A 22,312-nucleotide genomic window follows, 5' to 3' on the forward strand; every position below is an offset into this window, starting at 1 on the left:
TGTTATCATTTCTATTATTTATTTTACGGTTAAACTATAAGCCTAAGTTGCATCACTGGCGCCCTGGGAAACCTCCCCGCGACAGGCTCGCTGGGCTTTGTCCTTGGACAGCCTGTGGCCGCCCTGATGCCAAGAGACGTCCAGGCCAGCTCGGGCCTCCGGGATAACCTGCGCCTGGGGGCGGGGGTCACTGACCAGGCACGAACTCGCTGGGCTCACTGCGCTGAGGAGCCCCAGCCGTCCCAACCTGGCCTCGTCAGCCTTCACTGTCCCACACTGTCCCTTGCCGTCCCTCACTGTCCCCTCCTCGCGGGCCACTGAGGCCGCCTCGCAGGCTCCCTCGCCCTCTCCCGGGTTTCCTCGGCCCACCCGCCCGCGGCAGCACGCGGAGAAGGAAACACACGCAAAAACCCTCCCCCGGACTTGAAATTACGGGGAATTCGGCGCGAGGCGTGACGGCCTCGGTTCGGGCAGGAACCGCGGCTGCAGCCCGGCTGCCAGCAGACTTCTGAGGAAAACTCGGCGTCGAGGGGCTCCTGGGGCTGGGCAGGAGGCGAGCAGCGGGGCCGCAGCGGAGACCCCACCGGCGGGAGACAAAGCCGGCCTCCCCGCAGCAGCCGCGCGACGCCCGGCTGGGCCCCAAGCAGACGCCGGGCCGCGGCGTCGCCCCTTTAAGCGTCCAGCCGTGCGGATTGGCTGCGCAGGGGGAGGCGGGGCGGGCCGCGGCTGCATCACGGCCCGGCGCATACGCTATATATAGAGGCGGCAGCAGCGGCGGCGGCGACGGCGGCCGAGTGCGAGACAGGGACCGCGAGCGGGAGAGCAGCGAGGCGCCTGCGCGGTGTCCGGGCCCCCGAGCCCGCGGCGCTGAGCCAGCCGGGACGGACATGCGCGGGAGGGCGCCCTGGGGCAGCCGCCGCTCCTCCCGGGTAAGGGGCCTGGCGGCTGAGGGGTGGGCGGGCGGCGCGGCGTCTCCGGGCCCCCGCGCCGGGCGCTCGGCTCCTGGCGGCTCCCCGACACTAGGGCGGGGGCGTGGAGGCGCGGGCGAGGGTCGCCGCACCGACGGAGGGCCGAGGGAGGGGCCGGTGGCGCTTCTCCTCCCGAGGTGCGCAGGGCGGGACCCTCCTCGGGCGGCGCGGACGGGCCTGGGGCGCCGCGGGTGCCCGCGTCCGCCTTCTCCCCGCGGGCCGGCGTGGGCGCCGCGCGGCCCCTGGCCTCGGCCATGCCCCCTGGCGCCCGGGACACGTCTCCTCGGCACGGGGGACCGGCCCGGAGAGCGGACGGGGCTCCCGGAGCGGCGAGCACGAGGGTCCTCCCCATGCAGCCTGCGCTCGCGGGGCGGCTCCGCGGCGGTTAGCGGCTGCGGGGTTCGGGGGTATTTTGGTCGGGGGCTCCCCCTTTTTAAAAATTGGGGCAGCGTTTTCCTGTTCACACCGTCTGCCCATAAATTCTGTCCTGAAAGCGTTGGTGGGAGGCTGCCATAGGCTCGGTAATTGCTTGCCCGTGATTGGTACCAGTTCTCTTTGGCGGTCAGCCTCGGTCCCTCTGCCTAATCTCTCAGCGACGATGATAATTCGTAAATCAATATTTTTAAATTCATCTGAGCTGTTCCATGCCCTTTTCCTTCTCAGAAACGTGATTCTTTGCTCTGAATGTCTTAAATACTGCTTCAAAAGGAATGGAACTGCAGAATTATGTGTTCGAAACGTGAATTCTTATTGGGAATTGTGTGTATTTATATGTATATCATAGCCTTGTACAAATTAGATGACTTCTTAACCATGATTGGTGCTGTATTGGTGCTTGCTAAGTCTTTATTAGGATTTCATCATAGCTTGAAAGAAACCAGTCTCTTACCTGATAAAAATATGAATAGATTGTTAGTCATAAACTTAAGTGTAGTCAGAATGGAGACTGTAGCTTTAAAAGAGATGTGTTGGTGACTTGAGGTACACCTGCAACACAGGTAGGGCAGGACTGGTTTCTAGGCAACTGTCAGGGGTGAAGAAAGGTGAGGTTTAAAATGCTTTTTTTTTTTCTTCCTTCTGGAGAACAAGTTTTCAAACTCTTAAATCTGTAAGAATGCAGCGGATATAGGTTTGCTGAGAAGACGAACATCTAAGTCCACCATACCTGGTATTTCTTTTTCTAAAGCTGTATTTCTTTCTTTACATTTCTGTGATCACAGTATATAGTTTTAAGTGAAATTTTACTTAAACAGAGACCAGAGACAGGCTAGGTACCTATATCATCAGCAAATGACCAAAATTTGCAAATACCAAAATAAAAGAAGCTGGTTTCTTGCTAACATGCTGACTTTAATTTTTTTACCAGTATGTTATCAACCAGGCTCTTTTCCTGTTGTTAGCAAGTTTGAAGAGAAATGTATAGATGTTTTAGCATGAACTTCAGACACTATTTGTCATTTCCTTCACTTTGAGCAGAGGTTTATTTTCATCCGTGTGTGCCAGTCGACACCGGATAATAGGTGATAAGAGGTCTTGGACTAGCAATTTATAACCTGACAGATATATTAGATTGTAAACTCCTTAAGGGTAGGAACTCTGCCTTGTACAGCTTCTGTCCTATGTAGCCTTGCACGTAGTTGATGTTGATAAATAATTGCATGAAAGCACGTTTTACATTTTAAGGCTCAGCAGGATTGGCCCAGTCACTGATAAGGGTTGGAAAGCACATCTGTTTAACTTTTTTATGGCTGTTATGAAATGTCTGAATTATTCATATTTTTGACAGGTAAAATCGTTTCAGTGAATCATTTTTAAGTTCACAATAAATACTGGCCACTCTTTGTGAGATTTAATCACGCTGTAAACTTGAGTTTTTGTATGAAAATAACCCTTGGCTGCTGCTTCTCAGAAGGTGAACTACATACTACTTCCTTTCTGCTAATACTAATGGTAGCTTTTAAAAGCAAGTTGCCTAAATTACAGGTACAATCTAACATGCTTGAAACTGACCTGATTGTCTACATACCATCAGGTTGCTTTAGAGAGGTGAGCAGAGGAGGGAGAAGGTGGTGCCAAGGGTAATTCCAGGAATTTGAATGTCACAGGCTCCCTCTACCAGAGAAACAACTTTGCTCTTAATCTAAATAAATTTGAATTAGTACTTCATCATCTGGATGTATTTAGCATCCTTTGCTTGTGTTTGGCTATGCTTTATAAAAGCTAATGAATAACTAATTCGCTAGATAAACACAATCCAGTTCTGGTATTCTGGCATTGCTCACACAGTATAAACACATGCTCTGTAAAGACAGAGATGAAACAGATGAGTTTCAGGGTCCTAAGTGTAAGTTACTAGCTTAACAGAATTCGTTTTAAGGTATGGAAAAGTTAGTGTGGCATTCAGATTTCAAAAGGTGGAGGAGAAAAGATTCTGAGATTTGAAGTCTTCATTGATACTTTAGTCCAGTTCCTCATACCATAAAATTGGGCAGTATTAGAAAAAGACCAATCTTCCGGGTCTTAGTGACTATATCTTTAAAATGTGGGGCTTTGACTGCATGAAATAGAGTCCTTTTCAACTTGGAAACAATAGGAAGGTAAAGATTAGAAGACATTGTCCAAAAGCTCTTAATAAAGACCCACAGGTATGAAACTGGACTAATTACAGATTGTTTTTAAAAAATAGTATTCGCTCTGTGTGGAATGCTCTTCTGACTCTCACCATGGCTGCCTCTTTTTCATCCTTTAGATTTCAATTTAAAAAGTCACCTACTCAGGCCTTCCCTAGCCACCTGTGTAAATATGTTCTCCTCTATGTCCTTATGATCTTACTGTACCCTGCTTGTTTCCTTGGAAGTTATCACAGTCTGAAATTGCTTATTTATTATCTCCCTTCTCATTAGCTGGAAGGCTTCATCAGGCAGCAACTGTGTCTTTTTTCCCCTAGCACAGCATCTAATCCAGAATAAGCACTCGATAAATATTTGTAAACAGAATTAATCCTTGCCCTCTATGAATTTGTGAGGTGAATGGGCACTATTAGTTGAGTTTCTGTTCCTGTGTCTGCAGTTGACTAGCATTTAGGTCTTGAGCATTTCGCTTAGCAGTTCTTTGTGTGATTTTCCCCATTCATAAACAAGAATGTTAGGAGGAGAAATGAAGTTGTTGCCTAAAAAGAAGGTACTATAGAACTGAGAGGTAATGAAAGTGCAGTGGGGACAATGCTGGATTATAGGACAGAAGAGCTGTGATAGCCTTTTTGCTCATAGCAAGATGTTTAACCTCACTTTATTTCCTCATCTGCAAAATGAGATTATAATCCCTGCCTCTTCATACAGGGATGTTGTGGGGATCAAGTGGGATAATGTGTAAGAAAGTGCTTTGTGATTCCTAGAATGCTTTACAAATATAAGGTATTCTATCATTAAATTCCAGGTTTTATGATAGAGCCTGATGCCATCATTGGGATCCATGCTGTGACAGTGTATGAAAAGGAGGCCCACTGGGTATACGTAGTAACCCCTTTTTAAGGGTAAAGATAGACTTGTGTTAGATCAAATACCGTGTCGTAACAGGTTTGGGGCATCAGTGTATCATTAGAGATTGAGGGCTTCAAAAGAATTGTTTGAAATGGTCATGGAATGTCAAATTCATACCTTAACCCACTCCTTTTAGAGGATATATAGGCCAAATCTATGATTAATGACTTTTGGTAGGAGAATTTGAGGGAGTTAAAGTGAAACAGGAACTTTCATAGCCTACAGGTTACCCAAGGAAAACTATTACCAAGACCAAGCAGTAAATCCCCAAAAAAGTACATTTGTGCTACCCTTAAAAGCATTATAGTTGGTCAACTCTTATTCCACCTTTAAAGAGCCTTATGGACCAGAAAAGGCAGTTGGTGTGTTGTTGAAGGGCCTGGACTCAAGCCAGGCTCCCTGCTCACCAAGTTTGACCCCTCAACTCTCTGTGCCTCAGGCTCTTCATCTGTAAGCGAGGGGAATAATAGTACCCACCCTACAGTGATGTTGAGGATTAAATAAGTTAATATGCATAAATCACTTAGAACAATGCCTGCCTGGCAGATGAGTGTCCAGTGAATATTAGTTGTTACTTATGGCTTTATATTAATTGTAACAAATTGCCCATTGGTTGACTTAAATGCATGTTAAATAAATTTGAAGTTTAAAAGGTTTCCCAACATTAGACCATTGTGCTCATTGTTATTAAGATTAGAGTAGAATTCATATATCTTTTACAATAAGAAGTCTGTTATATGAGAAAGGAATAATATTTTTCTATCCTGTGTGTGTGTGTATATATTGTTAACTGATTGTAGTACTCTGTAGGAAAAGTACAAAGGACAAAAGAATGTATTCCTGCTATCCTACTTCTCTGCTATCGCATTAAAATTGTGTGGGAGACTAAGTGAATCAAAAGGCTATTGATTATGGTAGTTGCGCGAATAGGTTTATTGTTAGCTTGCCATTTCTTAAAATACTTAGCTAGAAAATATTCTGAATTATGGAAGAAATTATGTCATTTAATTTTTATTTTGACAGTCTGAAGAGAAATTATTTTCTTTGTTGCCTCCATTTTCACCACCTACAAATGGACCATTATGTACTAGACAAGTTTAGGAGCCTCTGAGGAATGGAGCTACGGACACAGACACAAAAGTTCATCTTTACCACGTGGAACTACATTTTTAGTACTGCTGAACCATCAAGTTTGGTTAAATTTATGCAGGAATACTTTAATTACATTAAGATATGACTTTATTTTAAAAGTCATTCATGCTTTTAATTTAAAGGCTATTTATGCTTCCCACGATAGCAGACTACAGGGAAGGAAATTTTCTTAACTTGCCTCCCCCTTTCTTTCCCCACCCCTAAATCATAGCCTATTAAAATGAAATCTGAAAAACTCTGAATTGGGGCCTTTGTTTTTGAAGAATCTGTGCAAATTGTCCTTTTGCTTTTCGTAAATAAACTCAAACATAATAACTACCATAAATGCTGAATATGTTAGAGGAATATCATCAGTAAGTTTTCTCAGATTATTAATAAAATTCTATAAAACAGCTAAACTGAATGTTCAGTGTATCAAATAGCCTGGTTACTAGTGCTTTAGACACTAATCACAATAAAATTGGTAAATTGGTGGGGTTTTTTTTTTTTTTTTGAGACAGAGTCTCACTGTGTTGCCTGGGCTAGAGTGCCGTGGCGTCATCCTAGCTCACAGCAACCTCAAACTCCTAGGCTCAAGCGATCCTACTTGCCTCAGCCTCCTGAGTAGCTGGGACTACAGGCATGTGCCACCATGCCCGGCTAATTTTTTCTATATATTTTTAGTTGTCCAATTCATTTCTTTCTAATTTTTTTGGTAGAGACGGGGTCTCGCTCTTGCTCAGGCTGGTCTCGAACTCCTGAGCTCAAACAATCCGCCCGCCTTGGCCTCCCAAAGTGCTAGGATTACAGGCGTGAGCCACCGCGCCCGGCCTGGTGGGGTTTTTTATTTGGGGTTTTTTTTTTTTTTTTCCATTTTCCCAAAGGTTATTTTAGACATTTTTTTTAAATGCACATGGACATGCAAAGGTTGGTGTATTTGAGGAAGATCTAAAATTACGGAATTTGTCATGTCCCTCAATCAGTTTCATTTTATAAATTTTGGCTCTAAATATATTACCTTGTATCTTCCCTGGGTATGGAAGTAGTTATATAGGCAATTATTAAATGCAACTGAAAAGACCATTTATCACCCTGAATAAACAGAAATCAGGTTCTAGAACCAGATTGAAATAAGGAAATTACATCACACTCTTAAATAAGGAAGCACTGGGCAGAACTGGATGAGTTGTATGACAAAAATGTGCCCCTCCTCCTCTTGTGGATTGCTTCTGAGATTTATTAATGAGATCTGGTGGCAAGGTAAGCATATCTAGGTTACTGCCTTAAGGTAGCCTGGTTTTATTGCCCTTTTTTTTTTTTAAAGCTGTTTCAAACAGACTATCCTCAAGCTAAAGGCATATGATTTCACCTTAATAAAGGAGGTGCAGTGTGCTTTTTGGTGTAACTTTAAAAAAAAAAGAAAAGAAAGAACGTGACTTAAATTTAGCAACAGAAACACAATAGGTGCATTGTGATCCAGAAGGAATAGTGTGTAAGAGAAGGTAAAATTGATTGTTTTCAGAAAGACCTTCCCTAGTTGCTTTAGGTAAATGCACAGTAACAGAAACCAATTTAGAAAGTTACATTGTTAATCACTTAAGCTTATAATTTTTACACATTCTACAAACTGTCCACTTTGAATTCTGGAAATGAATTTAATGCAGATTCCTTCCTGTTACATATCCTAAGCTCGTTACAGTATTATTGGGCAATCTCATCACTCCAGCACATGTTAAATTTATCCCTTACAAATCTTTGCTTTTTACCTGAGCTCTTCACTGACCGTATATGTGAATCTTTTGTGTAATTACTTTTTTAAAATGAGATGCATATTTTCTCAGTATCCCTTTAGTAAATAATGGAGATGAATGATGCCAGGATTTATAGGGAGAACATAAGTCAGACATGAGTCCTGACCTAGAAAACTTGGAAAATGGGTGGGGAATCGGGGCCCAGCACAGAATAACCCAAGAATAGAGAGACCCTGCTCTGGTGTTTCATAGAAAGGAGAGGGTCATGGAAAGATGGTAGAAGAGTTTGCCTTAAAGGATAAATTGAATTCTAACAGATTTGGGGAAAAGAGAAGCAAGAGCTTGATAAAGGTAGGTTAGGTACATGTTGTGGAGGCCTTAAATGCCAGACTGAGGAGATTTTATTTAGGAACCTTTGAAAAGTTTTGAGCAGCAGAAGATATTGGTTTGAACTGCATTTAAGGAATATTGATCTGGTACTGGTGTGTAGAATGGGTTGGGTGTTTTCAGACCCCAGGAAGAAAGATGCTTATGAATGGAAGAAAGATAAGATTTGAGAAACAATGTAGAAATAGTCTATGGAACTTGGCAACTGATTGTATATGGGCCTCAGGTCAAAAATGGTGCCTTGAGAAGTGTGATTCTCTAGACCATGAACTGGTTTGGGGAGGGGGGAGGGGGTGTGAAGTAAGTGAAAGGAGGAGTTTGGTTTGTAGAGTTTGAGATGCCTGAGGACCATCCAAGTGGAAAGATAATCACCAGACAATAGGAAATGCAAAGTTGAAGCTTGAGACAGGCTGGAGTCTTCATTCAGGAGTTTTCTATGAGTTGAAACTATGGAAATGGGTTAAAACTCGGGGTGGGGTAGGGTGGAGGGAGGTTGTATGGAGAGAAAATAAAAGGAAAACCTCAAGAAAAATTATTTTAGGGGTTATTTTCCCCTTTGAATTAAAAACTCAAATTATGTTAACAGAAAGAGGTAGTTCACATCTGAGATTGGTATTTAACTGCATTTTTGACCCATTAAGAAAGCTAAAGATTAGTTTATGAACTTTAAAAAAGTTATGCCCAAGGTTATTTGGATCCCTGTCTAAACCATGCTGCCTAAATTAACATTTGTTTTCCTATTTTTGTGTTTCATAACAGAATGCCATCTTGTACTTTCAGATATTGATTTTCCCACATAGGTATACTCTTGCAGTTGTTTTCCTAATGAATTGTAAAACAGAGCTAGTTTTACAGTTATAAGGAAACATACAATTTGAAACATTGCAGCATTATTTAAATTTCACTTGAGCAGAGTTTGTTTCTTTTTAGCTTGAGGTTGGCGAAATTGATTGGTCCCCCAACCCCAAGAGTACCTCCAGTACTGAATACTGGAGGGTGTTTAGTGAGGTGGAAAAGAGTTTCAGGTGGATTCATGCCCTTAGTTTACAATTTCGGAAACATGTTTTTAAGTTTGCTTCCAAACCTATGGCACGTTGCCCTTTTGGAGTCCACAGTTTGAAGTTATTTTCCGAAAGAAGAGAACATGGCAATTGTATTGCCCCCCTCACTTGTCCCATGCAAGCAAGTAGGAAGTTCGGACAGTTTCATAACATGGCCCATTCACAATTCCCCATTGAAATTTAGAGGCAGGTCACCTTCTATGAATACACAAAGACACTATTGTGGTCAGAAGTGAGCTGGCTTAGTGAACACAATTCTTTTTATACTAAAAAAATTTTTTTCTTAAGAAAGCTAACAAGTAGGTGATGGAAACAATGAATACAAAATAACTTTTTCTAGAACGTATAAATTATTTTAAGTGACCATTGAAATGTAAGTTTAGAATTCCAAGGCAATTTCTGCAGAGGCGATAGTTGCACAATCATTCTGTTGAAAGCTAAGATTTAGATGGCATTAGGAGGCTGACACACAGTAATTACTAGTAGTACTTGTTGGCTTGCAGACAGGTGGGGGTTGGGCCTCTGAGTCCCCCACAGCGTTTTCCTGTAATCTGGATGAGCGATCTTCAAACGTGTGCTTTCAAACTACTTAAATACCATATTCTTCTTCCTATCTTGCCTTTCATTTTTATATTACCACAGATGCTTTCCCCATAGTCTTGCCAGTGCTTGTAGAATGCTTAGAAAAAGCTCGATAAAATGCTCGGCTGAGTACACAGGGGAGAGGCTAGCAATTTTTTTTTAATTGGTTTTTAAATTTTTTATAGCTTGATGGTAGATAACACATTTGCTTCATTTCAGTAATCTGAAAACCAACCCTCAAAAGACCTCCCAATCATTTAGGTTTCCTAAATGGCAAAATTTTTTTCTATTCTTTATCATGTATCTTTGAGAGACCAATTTAAGGAAAAATAATGCTTGACTCTCTGAAATAATATTTCAAACCTATCGTAAAATCTCTGCCTAGTGTCTCAAAACAGCTGACTCTGGGAAAGCAAAATGCAGAGAGTCAGTAATTGGGACCCCTCCTCTGTCACTGAAATCTTACCTGTAGCACATTGCTATCTCTAAGTTCCTTTCAGGTGAAAAAATAATACAATCTTGCAGAGTACTTTTAAAAGATTTTTAGCTTAACAAATACCCTATGCCTCACACACTGTATACATTCAATTGATCCTGATGATGATGATAATTAGATGGTATTATACAATCATTCATTCAACATTCACTTACTGAGCACCTACTAATGTTTGAGGTACTGGTCATTAAAAGGTGATTGAGACACAGCCTCTGTTCCTGAACTCAGTCTAGTAGGAGGTGACAGATTTGTAAATAATAGATTCGAAGTTGCTTAGCAATTAAAATAAAAAACTCTGTGTATCCCTCCGCCAGCAAATGTGTCATAGTCATCTTCATGTCATCCTCAGTCCTTAGCATGGTGCCTAGCACTTGGTAGGTGTGCAAATATGACACGAGAAAAGGGGGAGGTTTTATAGAGTGTACATATGCATAACCCCAAAGGGGGTCAGTGTTAGATAGTTGACAAGTAATGTCCTAGTGCCTAAGGAAACAGAAGCCTAAACTTATTGTAAGTGAACATGAATATCTGAAAACAGCAGAGATTGATGCTAATTAATGTAACAAATAATAGGAAAATTAAAAAGAGACCATAGGGACTCCAGACAGGTAACATCTGACAAAGGGAAGGGGGTTCCTAAAGTTGAGGAACTACTAGTTTAAGAAAAATGGACTCAGCCTTTGTAATCTATGCCTTACAGCTAAGCAGAACATGAATTACTAGGCATTTCACAAAGGAGAATGTAAAGAATGTATCTTTAAGTTTGTCTTTAAAAGGGAGGGAGGAACCTGTCCAGGCTTCCACTGAAGCCAGTAATCTTGCAGAACTTGGTTTTTACAGGATAATGGAAATTAGTATCTTCATATATAACTATTTATTCCTTGAGCAAGTAATAACTGGAAGATTTGTCTTCCCATGGCCAACCCTGAAATATAAAATCCATATAAATGCTAGACTATGGGGTAGTCAGGTGCCAATTCAGTAAAATCACTTGTTTAATTTCAGCATTGGCTTTCAGTGCATATTAGTTTTGCAGTATAAACCACAGTAATTGCTGAAATCACTTTTTTAGCTTGGTAAGAATTAGCAGGATTCACTTGTGCTTTATGCCCAGTACACCCATGCCTTAGAAGGTCGGTTTAATAGTGTAGAGGAAGGTTTGTGTGCTTTGGCAGGTGAGCGTGATTGTTGTGCAACTCCAGGCTCTGCAGTAAGAGGTCTGCTTTTGCTGGCAATAGGTTATTCTCATTTTGCTAAAACGTTTCATGTCTTGGGATGTATTTTTAGTATTTACAAAAAAGTAATTTTTAGCGTCTCCATTTAAGTACCCTCGTGCGAAGTAAGAATTAGTTAAGTAAAGAATTAAGTGAAAGTCTACTATGAAATTTTTCTGTTCATCCCCCCACCCCAATTCTCTAATATTAGCTATGCTGCAATTTAGACTATCCTAATGGAGGTATTTCTGAATTATTTTCTTTATTCTCCCATCTCTTCTCTATACCCCCTAGGGAATGAAAGCTACTGGTTGATTTAAAAATCCCTGGGCCTCACAAGTTTGGAGACATCCCAGAATAAGGCACAATGTCAACAGCAGGAGTTGCTGCTCAGGAGATTAGAGTCCCATTAAAAACTGGATTTCTACATAATGGCCAAGCCATGGGCAACCTGAAGACCTGCTGGGGTAGTCGCAGTGAGTTTAAAAAGTGAGTAGAGAGTATACCCTGCCGTGATCTGTAGAAATGTGTGATGTTAAAATGAGAGAGGATATGAGTGCTACTTGTTTATAACCAAGATATTCCTTTCCTTTTAGCAACTTTTTAAATATCGACCCCATAACCACAGCCTACAGTCTGAACGCTCCTGCGCAGGAGCACCTAGCGTCCTTTGGTATGTATTCCGAAAATGTGCTGGAAGCACAGTCTGGATCAGTATTAGCTTGTCCTCCCGCATTATCTTTTAAATGAGGAAACCTGAACTATTTCCAACAGTAGCCTGACCCCTAGTGGCAATAGATTCTGAAGAGAACTGCCTTTTTCTCAAGCTATTTTACTCCACTTCCTTTATCCTGAGTCACTGCTTCCTAACTAGAACTATTTAGGAAGTGTGATCTTTCAAAATCAAGAAAAAGTTCTCCTTCCAGCTACGACGCATACTTAACTTTTAGAAACCTCAGACGAGCTCTCTCCCCTTTCTTACTAGTATTGAATGCATGTTAGAAAGTGACAGATGAAGATAGTATAAATGTTAATCAAAACTTAGAAAATTGTGTGTATATAGTACGCTTAAGGTGAACGTCATGTTCCTTGGCTTTTTGTCAAGAGTTGCTTATCAGTTGAACACATTGCAAGCAAGTTGATTCTCTCGCTATGATGGCGTGCTAGCAATAAGGACCTGGTCTTATCTCATTCGTGCCCTGCGTGCCTTGTGTTGTCCCATGTCTTAAATGGCAAGGCTGGCATAGTATGGTATTCATGTAAATTATATGCTGTTCGTCTTTGCAAATTTTGCACACGTCACAAAACTTGCCTGTGATGTGTGGGCGTGTGCCGTGCACATGTCCAAGGAAGATAGAAGAGATAGGTTGTTCTTTGAACCAGATCATGTGCGTTAACAATCTTCTGATCTCTAATTACACCTGTGATTGTTGCATGGGTGTTCTCAGGGTTACAGCAGTCAAGTATTTCACTCACAGTTCAGGTAGAAAGCTATAGAGGCATAGGTAGTGGGGAGGGGATTGTTGATCTTTTGCTAACATCTCTTGTTCATTCTAGGGCATACTTCAAAATCTGTTCCGATGAATGGCCACTACTTTGCAGAAAATGGTCCATCTCAAAAGTCCAGCTTGCCCCCTCTCATTATTCCCCCAAGTGAAAACTTGGGACAACATGAAGAGGATCACATTGTCTGTGGTTTTAAGAAACTCTCAGTGAATGGGGTTTGTGCCTCTACTCCTCCACTTACACCCATAAAAAACTCCCCTTCACTTTTCCCCAGTACAACTCTTTGTGAACGGGGTTCTAGGCCCCTTCCACCATTGCCAATCTCTGAAGACCTCTCTCTGGACGAGACAGACTGTGAGGTAGAATTCCTAACTAGCTCAGATACAGACTTCCTTTTAGAAGACTATACACTTTCTGATTTCAAATATGATGTTCCTGGCAGGCGAAGCTTCCGTGGGTGTGGACAGATCAACTATGCATATTTTGACACCCCAGCTGTTTCTGTAGCAGATCTCAACTATGCATCTGACCAAAATGGAGGTATCCCAAGTCCAAATCCTCCTCCGCCTCAAACCCACCGAAGATTAAGAAGGTCTCATTCAGGACCAGCCGGATCCTTTAACAAACCTGCCATAAGGATATCCAGCTGCATACACAGAGCTTCTCCTAACTCTGATGAAGACAAACCTGAGATTCCCCCCAGGGTTCCCATACCTCCTAGGCCAGTAAAGCCAGATTATAGAAGGTGGTCAGCAGAAGTTACGTCTAGCACCTATAGCGATGAAGACAGGCCTCCCAAAGTCCCACCAAGAGAACCTTTATCCCGCAGTAACTCCCGCACACCAAGTCCTAAAAGCCTTCCGTCTTACCTCAATGGGGTCATGCCCCCGACACAGAGCTTTGCCCCTGATCCCAAGTACGTCAGCAGCAAAGCTCTGCAAAGACAGAACAGCGAAGGATCTGCCAATAAGGTTCCTTGCATTCTGCCCATTATTGAAAATGGGAAGAAGGTTAGTTCAACACATTATTACCTACTACCTGAGAGACCACCGTACCTGGACAAATATGAAAAATTTTTTAGGGAAGCAGAAGAAACAAATGCAAGTACCCAAATCCAGCCGTTACCTGCTGACTGCAGTATGGTTTCAGCCACAGAAAAGCTGGACTCAAAAACAAAAACGGATCTGGGTGGCCATGTGAAGCGTAAACATTTGTCCTATGTGGTTTCTCCGTAGACTTTGGGGTTGTGGTTCAGCAAAGGTTGTATAGGAGCAAATGGTTCTCAATTTTCCAGTTTGATTGAGGTTCACAGAAAAATCTTTCAGATTGCAAAGTAAAGTAGTTGAACTCTCTGTCTTAATGAGAAAAATTTAGAGCAGTTGAGAGATGCTGTTATGCCGAGAATCCCTGATTTTGTTAGTGATGGAGAAGAGTCTATTCAAGTCTATAATTTAAAGATGTGATGGTGGGAGGGAAGGACGGGGAAACTTTTTATATATGCACACATTATATACCTATATATAACTTGTGGTATAACCATAGAGCATAGTTGCGGGTTAACCAATTAGTTACTATCTTAGAGTAATATATATTCAGAGTAGCAAAAACTCAACCTGGAGAAATGAGTCCTGGTAGACTGAAAATTGAGCAAATGAAAGAAAATACAGTATTGTTTAGATCAGAATCATCTTAAAAATTATTTTTGTTTCGTAGGTTTGAAGATTTCTGGCTTTTAGGCCTGTTGTATTTTGTTTCATTTATTTTTGCAAGCAGTCTTTTCCACTGAGGGCAGGATACACATTCTTTACCATGACTGTACCTGCCTAGTTTAAAAGTCATCCCACGGCCTAATTCCAGGTCTCATTTTTTATCTTGTTGAGGGGAGAGATAGCAGTTTATTTGGCAACCATCACCTGTCACCTGTACATGTCTCACATCTTGAAGAATGAAAAGAAAATAGAATTAGTGAATAATTTTTTCTTACAATTCCTGCTTGATTCCACCCACTGAAATGACCCAGTGTAGTGTGGGCCTCACAGAGACAGTGGGATACATGAGACTCAAATGGAAAAGTATACTAGGTGCCAGTGTTTAGGGTGTCAGTTTGACAAATAATGAAGCAATTAGCTATGTGATTGAGAGTTATTGTGTGGGGATGTATGTTATGGTTTTTGTTTTTGTTTTTTTTTTAGTCTGTATTAATAAACAAATACAACACAAGCTGGCCTTGTGTTGCTGGTTCCTATTCAGTATTTCCTGGGGATTGTTTGCTTTTTAAGTAAAACACTTCTGACCAATAGCACAGTATGTCTTAATACCATCAGCATCTTTCTGCTTTGAAAACCCTCACAGCTGGCTGCTTCACTTAGGTGCAGTGAGACACGTAGCTTGTGTTCACGTTCCCACTTCCTTCGCTGTATTTATCTTGAGTAGATAAGCACAAGAGAGAAGGTGCTCACTAACAGAGGTACGTTACTACAATGTTCTCTTAATAGTTAAACAAGCTGTTTACAGTTTAAACTGCTGAATATTATTTGAGCTATTTAAAGCTTATTATATTTTAGTATGAACTAAATGAAGGTTAAAACATGCTTAAGAAAAATGCACTGATTTCTGCATTATGTGTACAGTATTGGACAAAGGAGTTTATTCATTTTGTTGCATTATTTTGAATATTGTCTTTTCATTTTAATAAAGTTATAATACTTATTTATGACACCCTTAGTAACGTTTCTTGCCTAAACTCTTATAAAATGAAGCAATTTGACAGCATTATTTTTAAGCACAAAGGAAGATCCTTTTAAGTTTAATACACACTTGAAGCCTACTCTCATTCTTTAAAATGACATAATTTGAGCAACTTTACGAATTATGAAAGTGTACAGTGAAAATAAGCTGTATTTACCTTTAACAAGAAAGTGAACTGGATTCTGGTGTTGCCATCAGAACAGGTACACAGGCGGGCCCACATCAGGGAGAATGCACTGGAGAGACCAGCTCTGATGGGTGGACTTGATTTGACTCTTTGAGTTTTAGGACCAGGTCCAGGTCACTCGGGGCCCGTTGGTAGGCTTTGCTTCTTGCCCATTCGAGGCCACCCAAGGGATCCCTGCCTACCCTGGCCCCTCCGAGATTGCAAGTCCCCAGCAGACAAATGTGCTTCTCGCAGCCGTTGGACGGAGGAGGGGCTGGAGTGCTGTTTGTGAGGGTGCTTTGTCCTTTTCCACATCCTCTGTCCTGCTACAGCTGTGCTGCCCTCCTGACTCACTTGTTACCCCCCAGGGTTTTTTTAACCTCCTGAGTGAGGGCGGGAGCCGTGACCTCAGCCAAGCACCGCCCTGTGCCTGGCACTCTCCAGAGTTAAGAGTGAAGACTCGAAAATTAGATTATCTGGGCTGAAATTCCAACTCCACATCTTTCTAATTATGTGTTGGGCAGATTGTTTAAAATCTCAACCTCAGATTTCTTATCGATAAAATGGGCAAAGGGGTGGGAATTACCTTGTGACAACTGCGTAAGGACCACAGTACCTGGTCCATAGCAAGGACCTGGTATGTGAGAATTATTTCTGTGATCATCTAAGAGCTGAGTGTCACTTCTAGCATTTTGCAGATGAAGAAATGGGCTTGGGGAGTTCATTCGACAGACACTTGTTGAATACCAACCACATACTAGATCCTGGGAAAACAGACACATCCCGGCCCTCGTGGAATTTAAAGCAGATCGTAATTATGATGTTAAGAGTTAAAAAGGTAACGAACAGTGGGGGCAACGAGGACAAATGACAAGGGGACCCTCCCTCTCTGGATGGTAAGATCTGCAGGGTAGGAATGAAGCTAGGGGCATGGGGCAGTGAGTAGGGAGGTGTTACCAGCAGAGGAAGCAAATACACATGAGACCCTGAAGCAGGAAGAAGCCGGGCACGTTCCAGAAGCTGAACGCCACTGGCAGGAAGGAGTAGGATGGGCAATGGAAAAGCATGGTGGATGCTACCTAGAGATCCTAAGCAAGAGAGGAACGTGATGTGGTTTGTTTTAAAATGAGGACAGTGGCTGCTGTGGAGAACAGACTGGAGAGAAGCAGAAGGAAACAGGAAGGCTTAAGGACAGGCTTTTGAGACTGAGTGTCAAGCAGCGGAGATGGAGAAAAACAATGGCTTTGAAAGATGCTTGGGAGGTAGAAACAGCAGGTTCCAGGCTGCGGCGGTGCGTGTGCGTGCTGCACCCTTCCCAAAGAGGGTCAGCTCTCCCAGTGCAGGGACCCTAGTTCCTGTTCCTGTCCTGGGGCCTAGTGCTGCTTGGCACCAGGGCCCAGTCAGTACTGGCTGATTGAATGTCTGCATGCAGCACTCGCACTACTTTATCTGCGTCTCATTTTTCTGGCCTCTTTCCCCTGCCCCTACTACCTTTTCTTTGTCTTGTGGTCAAGAATATCTTTCATTAGTTCTGTATTTGCTTCTGTCTTACCTTTGTATTTTTCCTTGAGTTTGCAAGAATATTCTTTTTCCTAAATTTCCCTAGCCAAGCAAATGTGCCTGCCTAGCCGCCACGCTAATGCCACATCACAGAACGCAGTCCCTGGCACCACCTGCCAATGTATTCCTCAACCAGCACACGAAGCAAGTTGAATTCTAAAGAGTTCTCACGGTCAAGCCCAGCACTTCTGACACTCTTAGCTGTTGCTAAGTCAGGTACCAATGGGAAAACAGCTGCTTATTAGCTGCCACTGTATGCATTGTTGAGTTCTTTCTTAAAGATGGATATATCTGGTAAGAAAGTACTGGCCCAAGGTTGGCAAATCTAGGTTCCAGAATCGACCTTTCACTTATGAAGGATTCACTTAGCTTCCCCGGGCCTCACATTTCTCATGCAATACATGAGAGACCATCCATGAACACCGTGATGCTATGCGAACCTAAGGGACTGATCCTTGAGGTACCTTTCATGGCAGGAAACAGAAGCTAAGGTCAAGAGGGCTCTTTTGTAAGTCAATTCCAAATTTGGGTAATAGAAAATTTTGTCAATTTCTATACTGCAATAATCAAGTATGAGTTGCCTATCCTCTTATTTTTAAGTTCCAAAACCACACCAATGGAAGTTTGATAATGTTGGTTGCTTATCCCTCTCTAGGTTTCAAGGGATGTCTTAACTATGTTATGAAAAATAAGAACTATCTTTAAGAGGATGTGTCTTCACTGCTAGGGGCCCTATTTAAGGAAAAAAAAAGGCCCATAGAATCTTCTAGAACTATTCATAGTTGACTAGAGAAAATAGAACTGTATTCATATGTCTACTAGCTTCAGAATCAAAATATATTTTAAGCTTTCTCTATTTTGGTTCTTCATCATAAAACTAATTGTTTTAGGGTATATTGGAGCTTTTTTCTTAAAAATAAGTAAAGCTCCTATCAAAGTTGTTCAATACATACGTTGTTTTTTTTTTTTTTTTTATTTTATCCTGATGTGATCGGAGATCATAGCAAGAAGTTTCAAAAATAGAGATGTCCCCTGTGCCCGTTACCCAGGTCCCCGCAGCATAACAGCTCAGGTAATTTATCAAAACCAGGACATTGACGTGATGCTCATCTGATATCCTATTTGGAAGTAGTTACTTTCAAAATGGACGAAGGGTCCTGTTTTTTAAAATTAGTTTAGAAATCAATTTTGGCCTTCTGTTAGGCATTTTGTAAAAAGCTAATAAAACTTTGAAAATATGTTGTCATGTAAATATACATGATGGTAATTATAATTGAAGGGATAGAATTGATGCGTGTTAGCTTTCATCTGCCAAGGTTTCCTGCAACATTAATTAACACTAGCACCAGCTCTAGTAAAGACACTACTTTAAACTTAGAGAAGTCATAAATGGTTTTTCTTTTAAAGGCCCCCAGATAGCCACAGCCTTGAGGTGCCACATTTTTTAATCTGAAATGTGTAAGAAGCCAGGATTCAAGGTGTGAATTTCTAATCCAGTGCTAAAGCTTCGAGCTTTCTAAGTTTCACTCAAACTAAAATACACTCAGGCACTTGTTTTCTTTACAGACTAGATCAACTGACAAAGATTCTGGCCCTTTTCCTCTCTTTATGTGAACCAGATGACTTTTAAGAGAAGTGTTTGGGTTTATTTGGGGAAAGGAGAGGCGAGTACAATTGGGTGGAAGGTTCAAATTTGTCCCAACTAGGTTGGCTTTGCCTCTCACCCCTGGTAACTACATGAAACAATGTGATTTAGGAATGTCGAGTATATCTTGGTGGTTGTGAGGGTGTGAATGTGCATGCTTGCTTTTCACTTGAATGTATCGAACTTCTCCGAACTTCCACCAAAGCCACTAAGAACCTGTTACTAGAGCGTGTTTAAACAAGCTCACCTCTGCTCTCGTGTTATCTGCCCGGAATTCAGAGTGGCAGACGTACTTGATGTGCATGTTTTTCTGTACCTGAGGAAACCATTTACATCATGGCGGCTCTGTGACTATCACTTGCTCCTCAATGTCCTCTGCCACATGGCAGCAGGTGGGTTTTGGTGTGGGGACAGGGCTTGGGAATGGACGGGAAGGGCTCTGTTCCGAGTTCTCACTGGCACCCGTCTTAGAAGGACAGCTACCAGGCTGTTGGCTTAGCTGCCTCTCTTATGCCGCCATCTCTCACCCTGTGATACCAGAAACCTACCAGGAACCACAAGCAAGTTCACTAAAACAGCATCCACGGAAATCCATAAATCTGCTTTTTATTCCCCACTAAATAAAGTTGTTGTCACCAAGGGACCTATCCTTAGGAATGTACATGTTATCAGTTAACTTGACATTCTGCTCTTTTGTAGAAAGGCAGCACCTTCATTCCTTGGAAATAACTTTGGATCCACATCAAATAAACATCTTAATCACACGTTTCACGCGTATTTCTTCATTTTACAGTCATGAGGACGTGAAGGCCCAGTGCCTTCCCCTGAGACTGCATGACTTTTGTCCACTCCCCTCTTGTGTAAGTCGGAATGAGTCGCGTCTTTCTGGCCCGAGCCCCAAACCTTCCTCTGGCTGAGAACTCGGAGCCGCCTCGGGCACAGCACGCAGGAAGCTGTATTTTGTATGTTTTGAATTCCTGGCTGTCCTGATGTTCTTGGATGAACTAGTGTCCTTGTACACAGTGTCTCTACTTAGTAATTGATAAAAGTTCTTGGCCGAGCAGAAGGCAGTTGACAGTTCCTGCAGCTGGGTGAGTCACCGAAGCCTCCGCTCACCAGCTCCAGGCTGCAGAGGCAACTTCGAGCACCCACAGCAGCTCTGCACAGGATAAGACTTGTCTGCGCACCGCATCATCCCAGCCCGGGAGCCTCTAATTACACGTCTGGTGTTTGCAGGAGCCCAGGTGGCCTGCGCTCATGGGCCGAGAACTGTGAAGATAGCACGGGCTCGGTTCTCACTGCCAGCGCAGAGGCTGGGGTGGGGGAGGCACCTCAAAGCCCTACGCGTCACTTGCATACAAATTCTAATACCCACATTCCAAAGAAAACAAGAGTCCACTTAATCATGCACTTCTTTTTCTTCTTAAAGCATTGCGACAATTTTATCTTGCCATAGACGTGTTTTTATGTCTCAACTTTCCATTTGCCCCTCTAACTTAGTACAGCAGAAACCTACCCGATACCATGGGAGGTTTAGTGTGCGGAAACAGCATTGACAACGAGTCTGAAGGGCGGCATGCTTTCCTCCACATAGTGTGGCCTTGTCTTCTGCAGTGTCTCGGATGGGCCTGGGCTGATCTGACTGGCCTGCAGATGTGTTTGACGGTGTTCACAGCTCCCAGCGGTCAGGAGCTTGCTGTTTGCCAGGCACGGTGCTGGGCGCACCGAAATGCTGCACAGTGACATCAGGATCAGCCTTAGAGCCACGATACCTACTTTAAAAGACACTTAAACAGAGCAGAGCAAGAGAGTCACTGCCGCTGAGACCAGACCTGCTCCTGGCACACGCCGTCCGCGGCTCCTTGGTGAGGCTGCTCTGCGGCACAGTGAAACACATTTGCTGATCCTGTTAGGAACATGAGCTGCGTAGGAGGATTTTGAGGATAGCAGCCAGAAATCTGTTTTTGTTTTTGTTTTTGAAACTACGTGGGGGTTTTTTCTCTTCCACATTTAGTTGAGGCTGAATCAGTTCGATTGTTTCTTCTGCAAGAATCCACAAACTTGAATAGATTGCTGCTTGTCATCTGGCAAGATGAGATTGATAAGCATCTCATTAAAAAACTTATTTACCCAACCGAAATGCTCGTTTAAAATTTTTTTCCTCTAGAACCTGAGCATGTGGACAACTTCTGTTTAATGTAATTTTTTCTAAAGTTGTAATATTTAAAGATTCTGTGTATTTAGTAACCACAAAAAGTCGGTTTTATGGATATAGCATTTTCCCTGAACAGCCTTAGCATAAGCAAAAAGAGTGTCACCACCCACCGCGCACCAACTGCAATTCCTCCCTGCTTCTTCCTCGTCCAGATGCCTATTTCCATCCACACAAACTCGTATTATTCTTTTGGAATCATACAGAAATGCCACACCCTCTGCTGCTGTAAAACTTTGCCATGTTACGTGTACATCTGTGTGTACCGAAACAAGTTGTGGCTGACTTAGAAGTCCATTTACGTTTTCCGGAATGGTTTATCATCTCACGTCTCCATAACTGGTTCTAGGTGGGAATTTAACTGAAAGATTTTCTCCTAAAATTTGACAACCTAATTTTGAGGCTATGTTTTCAACTCCTTTTCTGGTTACAAATCCTCATGTTGTCAGGATATCCTGTAGGCATGAACATCAACCAAGACAAGGCACACTATATTATTAATCAAAGTGGTACCAAACAACTATTTTATAGTTCACAGACAGTAATGTAATGTAATAAGCTTATGGGGAGGGCCTAGCCTATGGGGCCCTGCCCCCCTGCTAAACATCTGAAAATCTCCAGAAATTACAAATAAACACGTAACTGGAAAAAAAATGTCTATTGGTATACCAGACTGTTTCAGGAATTCATGAAAGATAGAAAGCAGATGGGTTTGGTTTGATGGAGAAATAAGAGCAAAAGAAAAGACAGGCAAAAACATCTATAGGAGATGACTTCTGTGAGGGTAGCTCTGACTTCTAGAAAGCTCTGCAGTTCATGGAAATAAGGGGTGACAAGGAGCCCTGGGGCAGTAGTCAGGGTGACCATCTAGGGAACCACTTCCAGAGGGTCATCCAGCCAGCTTGGTCCCCTCCCACACCTCCTTGTGCTAGATAGTGTCCGTGAATGTGTGTCCAGGCCAGCGCATTGGTGACAGAGGCACGTTTCTCTATGTGGCGTGGGAAGTGCTTCCTGATAGAGAGCATCCGCCCCTACTAAACACTGTCCAGAAGCATGGTCCTCTTCCGTGGTCACCAGAGGCAAGCCCATGTAATCAGAACCTGGGCCAACACACAGGGGAGTAGGGATTGTCAAATATATGCAAAAAATTAAAGATCAAGCATTTGAGAAAAATTAATATCAAGAAAAGCAGGCTGGGTGCGGTGGCTCACATCTGTAATCCTCGTACTCTGGGAGGCCGAGGAGGGAGGATCGCTTGAGGTCAGGAGTTCTAGACCAGCCTGAGCAAGAGCAAGACCCTGTCTCTACTAAAAATAGAAAAATTAGCCGGGCATGGTGGCGTGCGC

General features: G+C 42.7%; 1 protein-coding gene across 1 annotated transcript; it reads left to right on the forward strand.

Annotated features, from left to right (window-relative positions):
• Window positions 1-733: 733 nt before the first annotated feature.
• ERRFI1 (ERBB receptor feedback inhibitor 1) lies at window positions 734-15,355 on the forward strand. The gene is made up of 4 exons (XM_012662577.1): window positions 734-929; window positions 11,424-11,618; window positions 11,726-11,802; window positions 12,687-15,355. Exons 2-4 carry the CDS (start codon window positions 11,497-11,499, stop codon window positions 13,868-13,870), a joined length of 1,383 nt encoding a protein of 460 aa, XP_012518031.1. The 5' UTR covers window positions 734-929; window positions 11,424-11,496; the 3' UTR covers window positions 13,871-15,355.
• The last annotated feature ends 6,957 nt before the right edge of the window (window positions 15,356-22,312 follow it).

The sequence above is a fragment of the Propithecus coquereli genome, unplaced genomic scaffold (assembly GCF_000956105.1).
Source record: "Propithecus coquereli isolate 6110/MARCELLA unplaced genomic scaffold, Pcoq_1.0 Scaffold77, whole genome shotgun sequence".
In the NCBI taxonomy this organism is placed as follows: Eukaryota; Metazoa; Chordata; class Mammalia; order Primates; family Indriidae; genus Propithecus; species Propithecus coquereli.

What these genes read in the sequence shown, in the direction of transcription:
- ERRFI1 (XM_012662577.1), top strand. Translation starts at nt 11,497, where the DNA reads ATGTCAACAGCAGGAGTTGCTGCTCAGGAGATTAGAGTCCCATTAAAA. An exon ending in AGTCGCAGTGAGTTTAAAAA is followed by an intron (nt 11,619 to 11,725) that starts GTGAGTAGAGAG and finishes CTTTCCTTTTAG; the next exon opens with CAACTTTTTAAATATCGACC. An exon ending in GGAGCACCTAGCGTCCTTTG is followed by an intron (nt 11,803 to 12,686) that starts GTATGTATTCCG and finishes TGTTCATTCTAG; the next exon opens with GGCATACTTCAAAATCTGTT.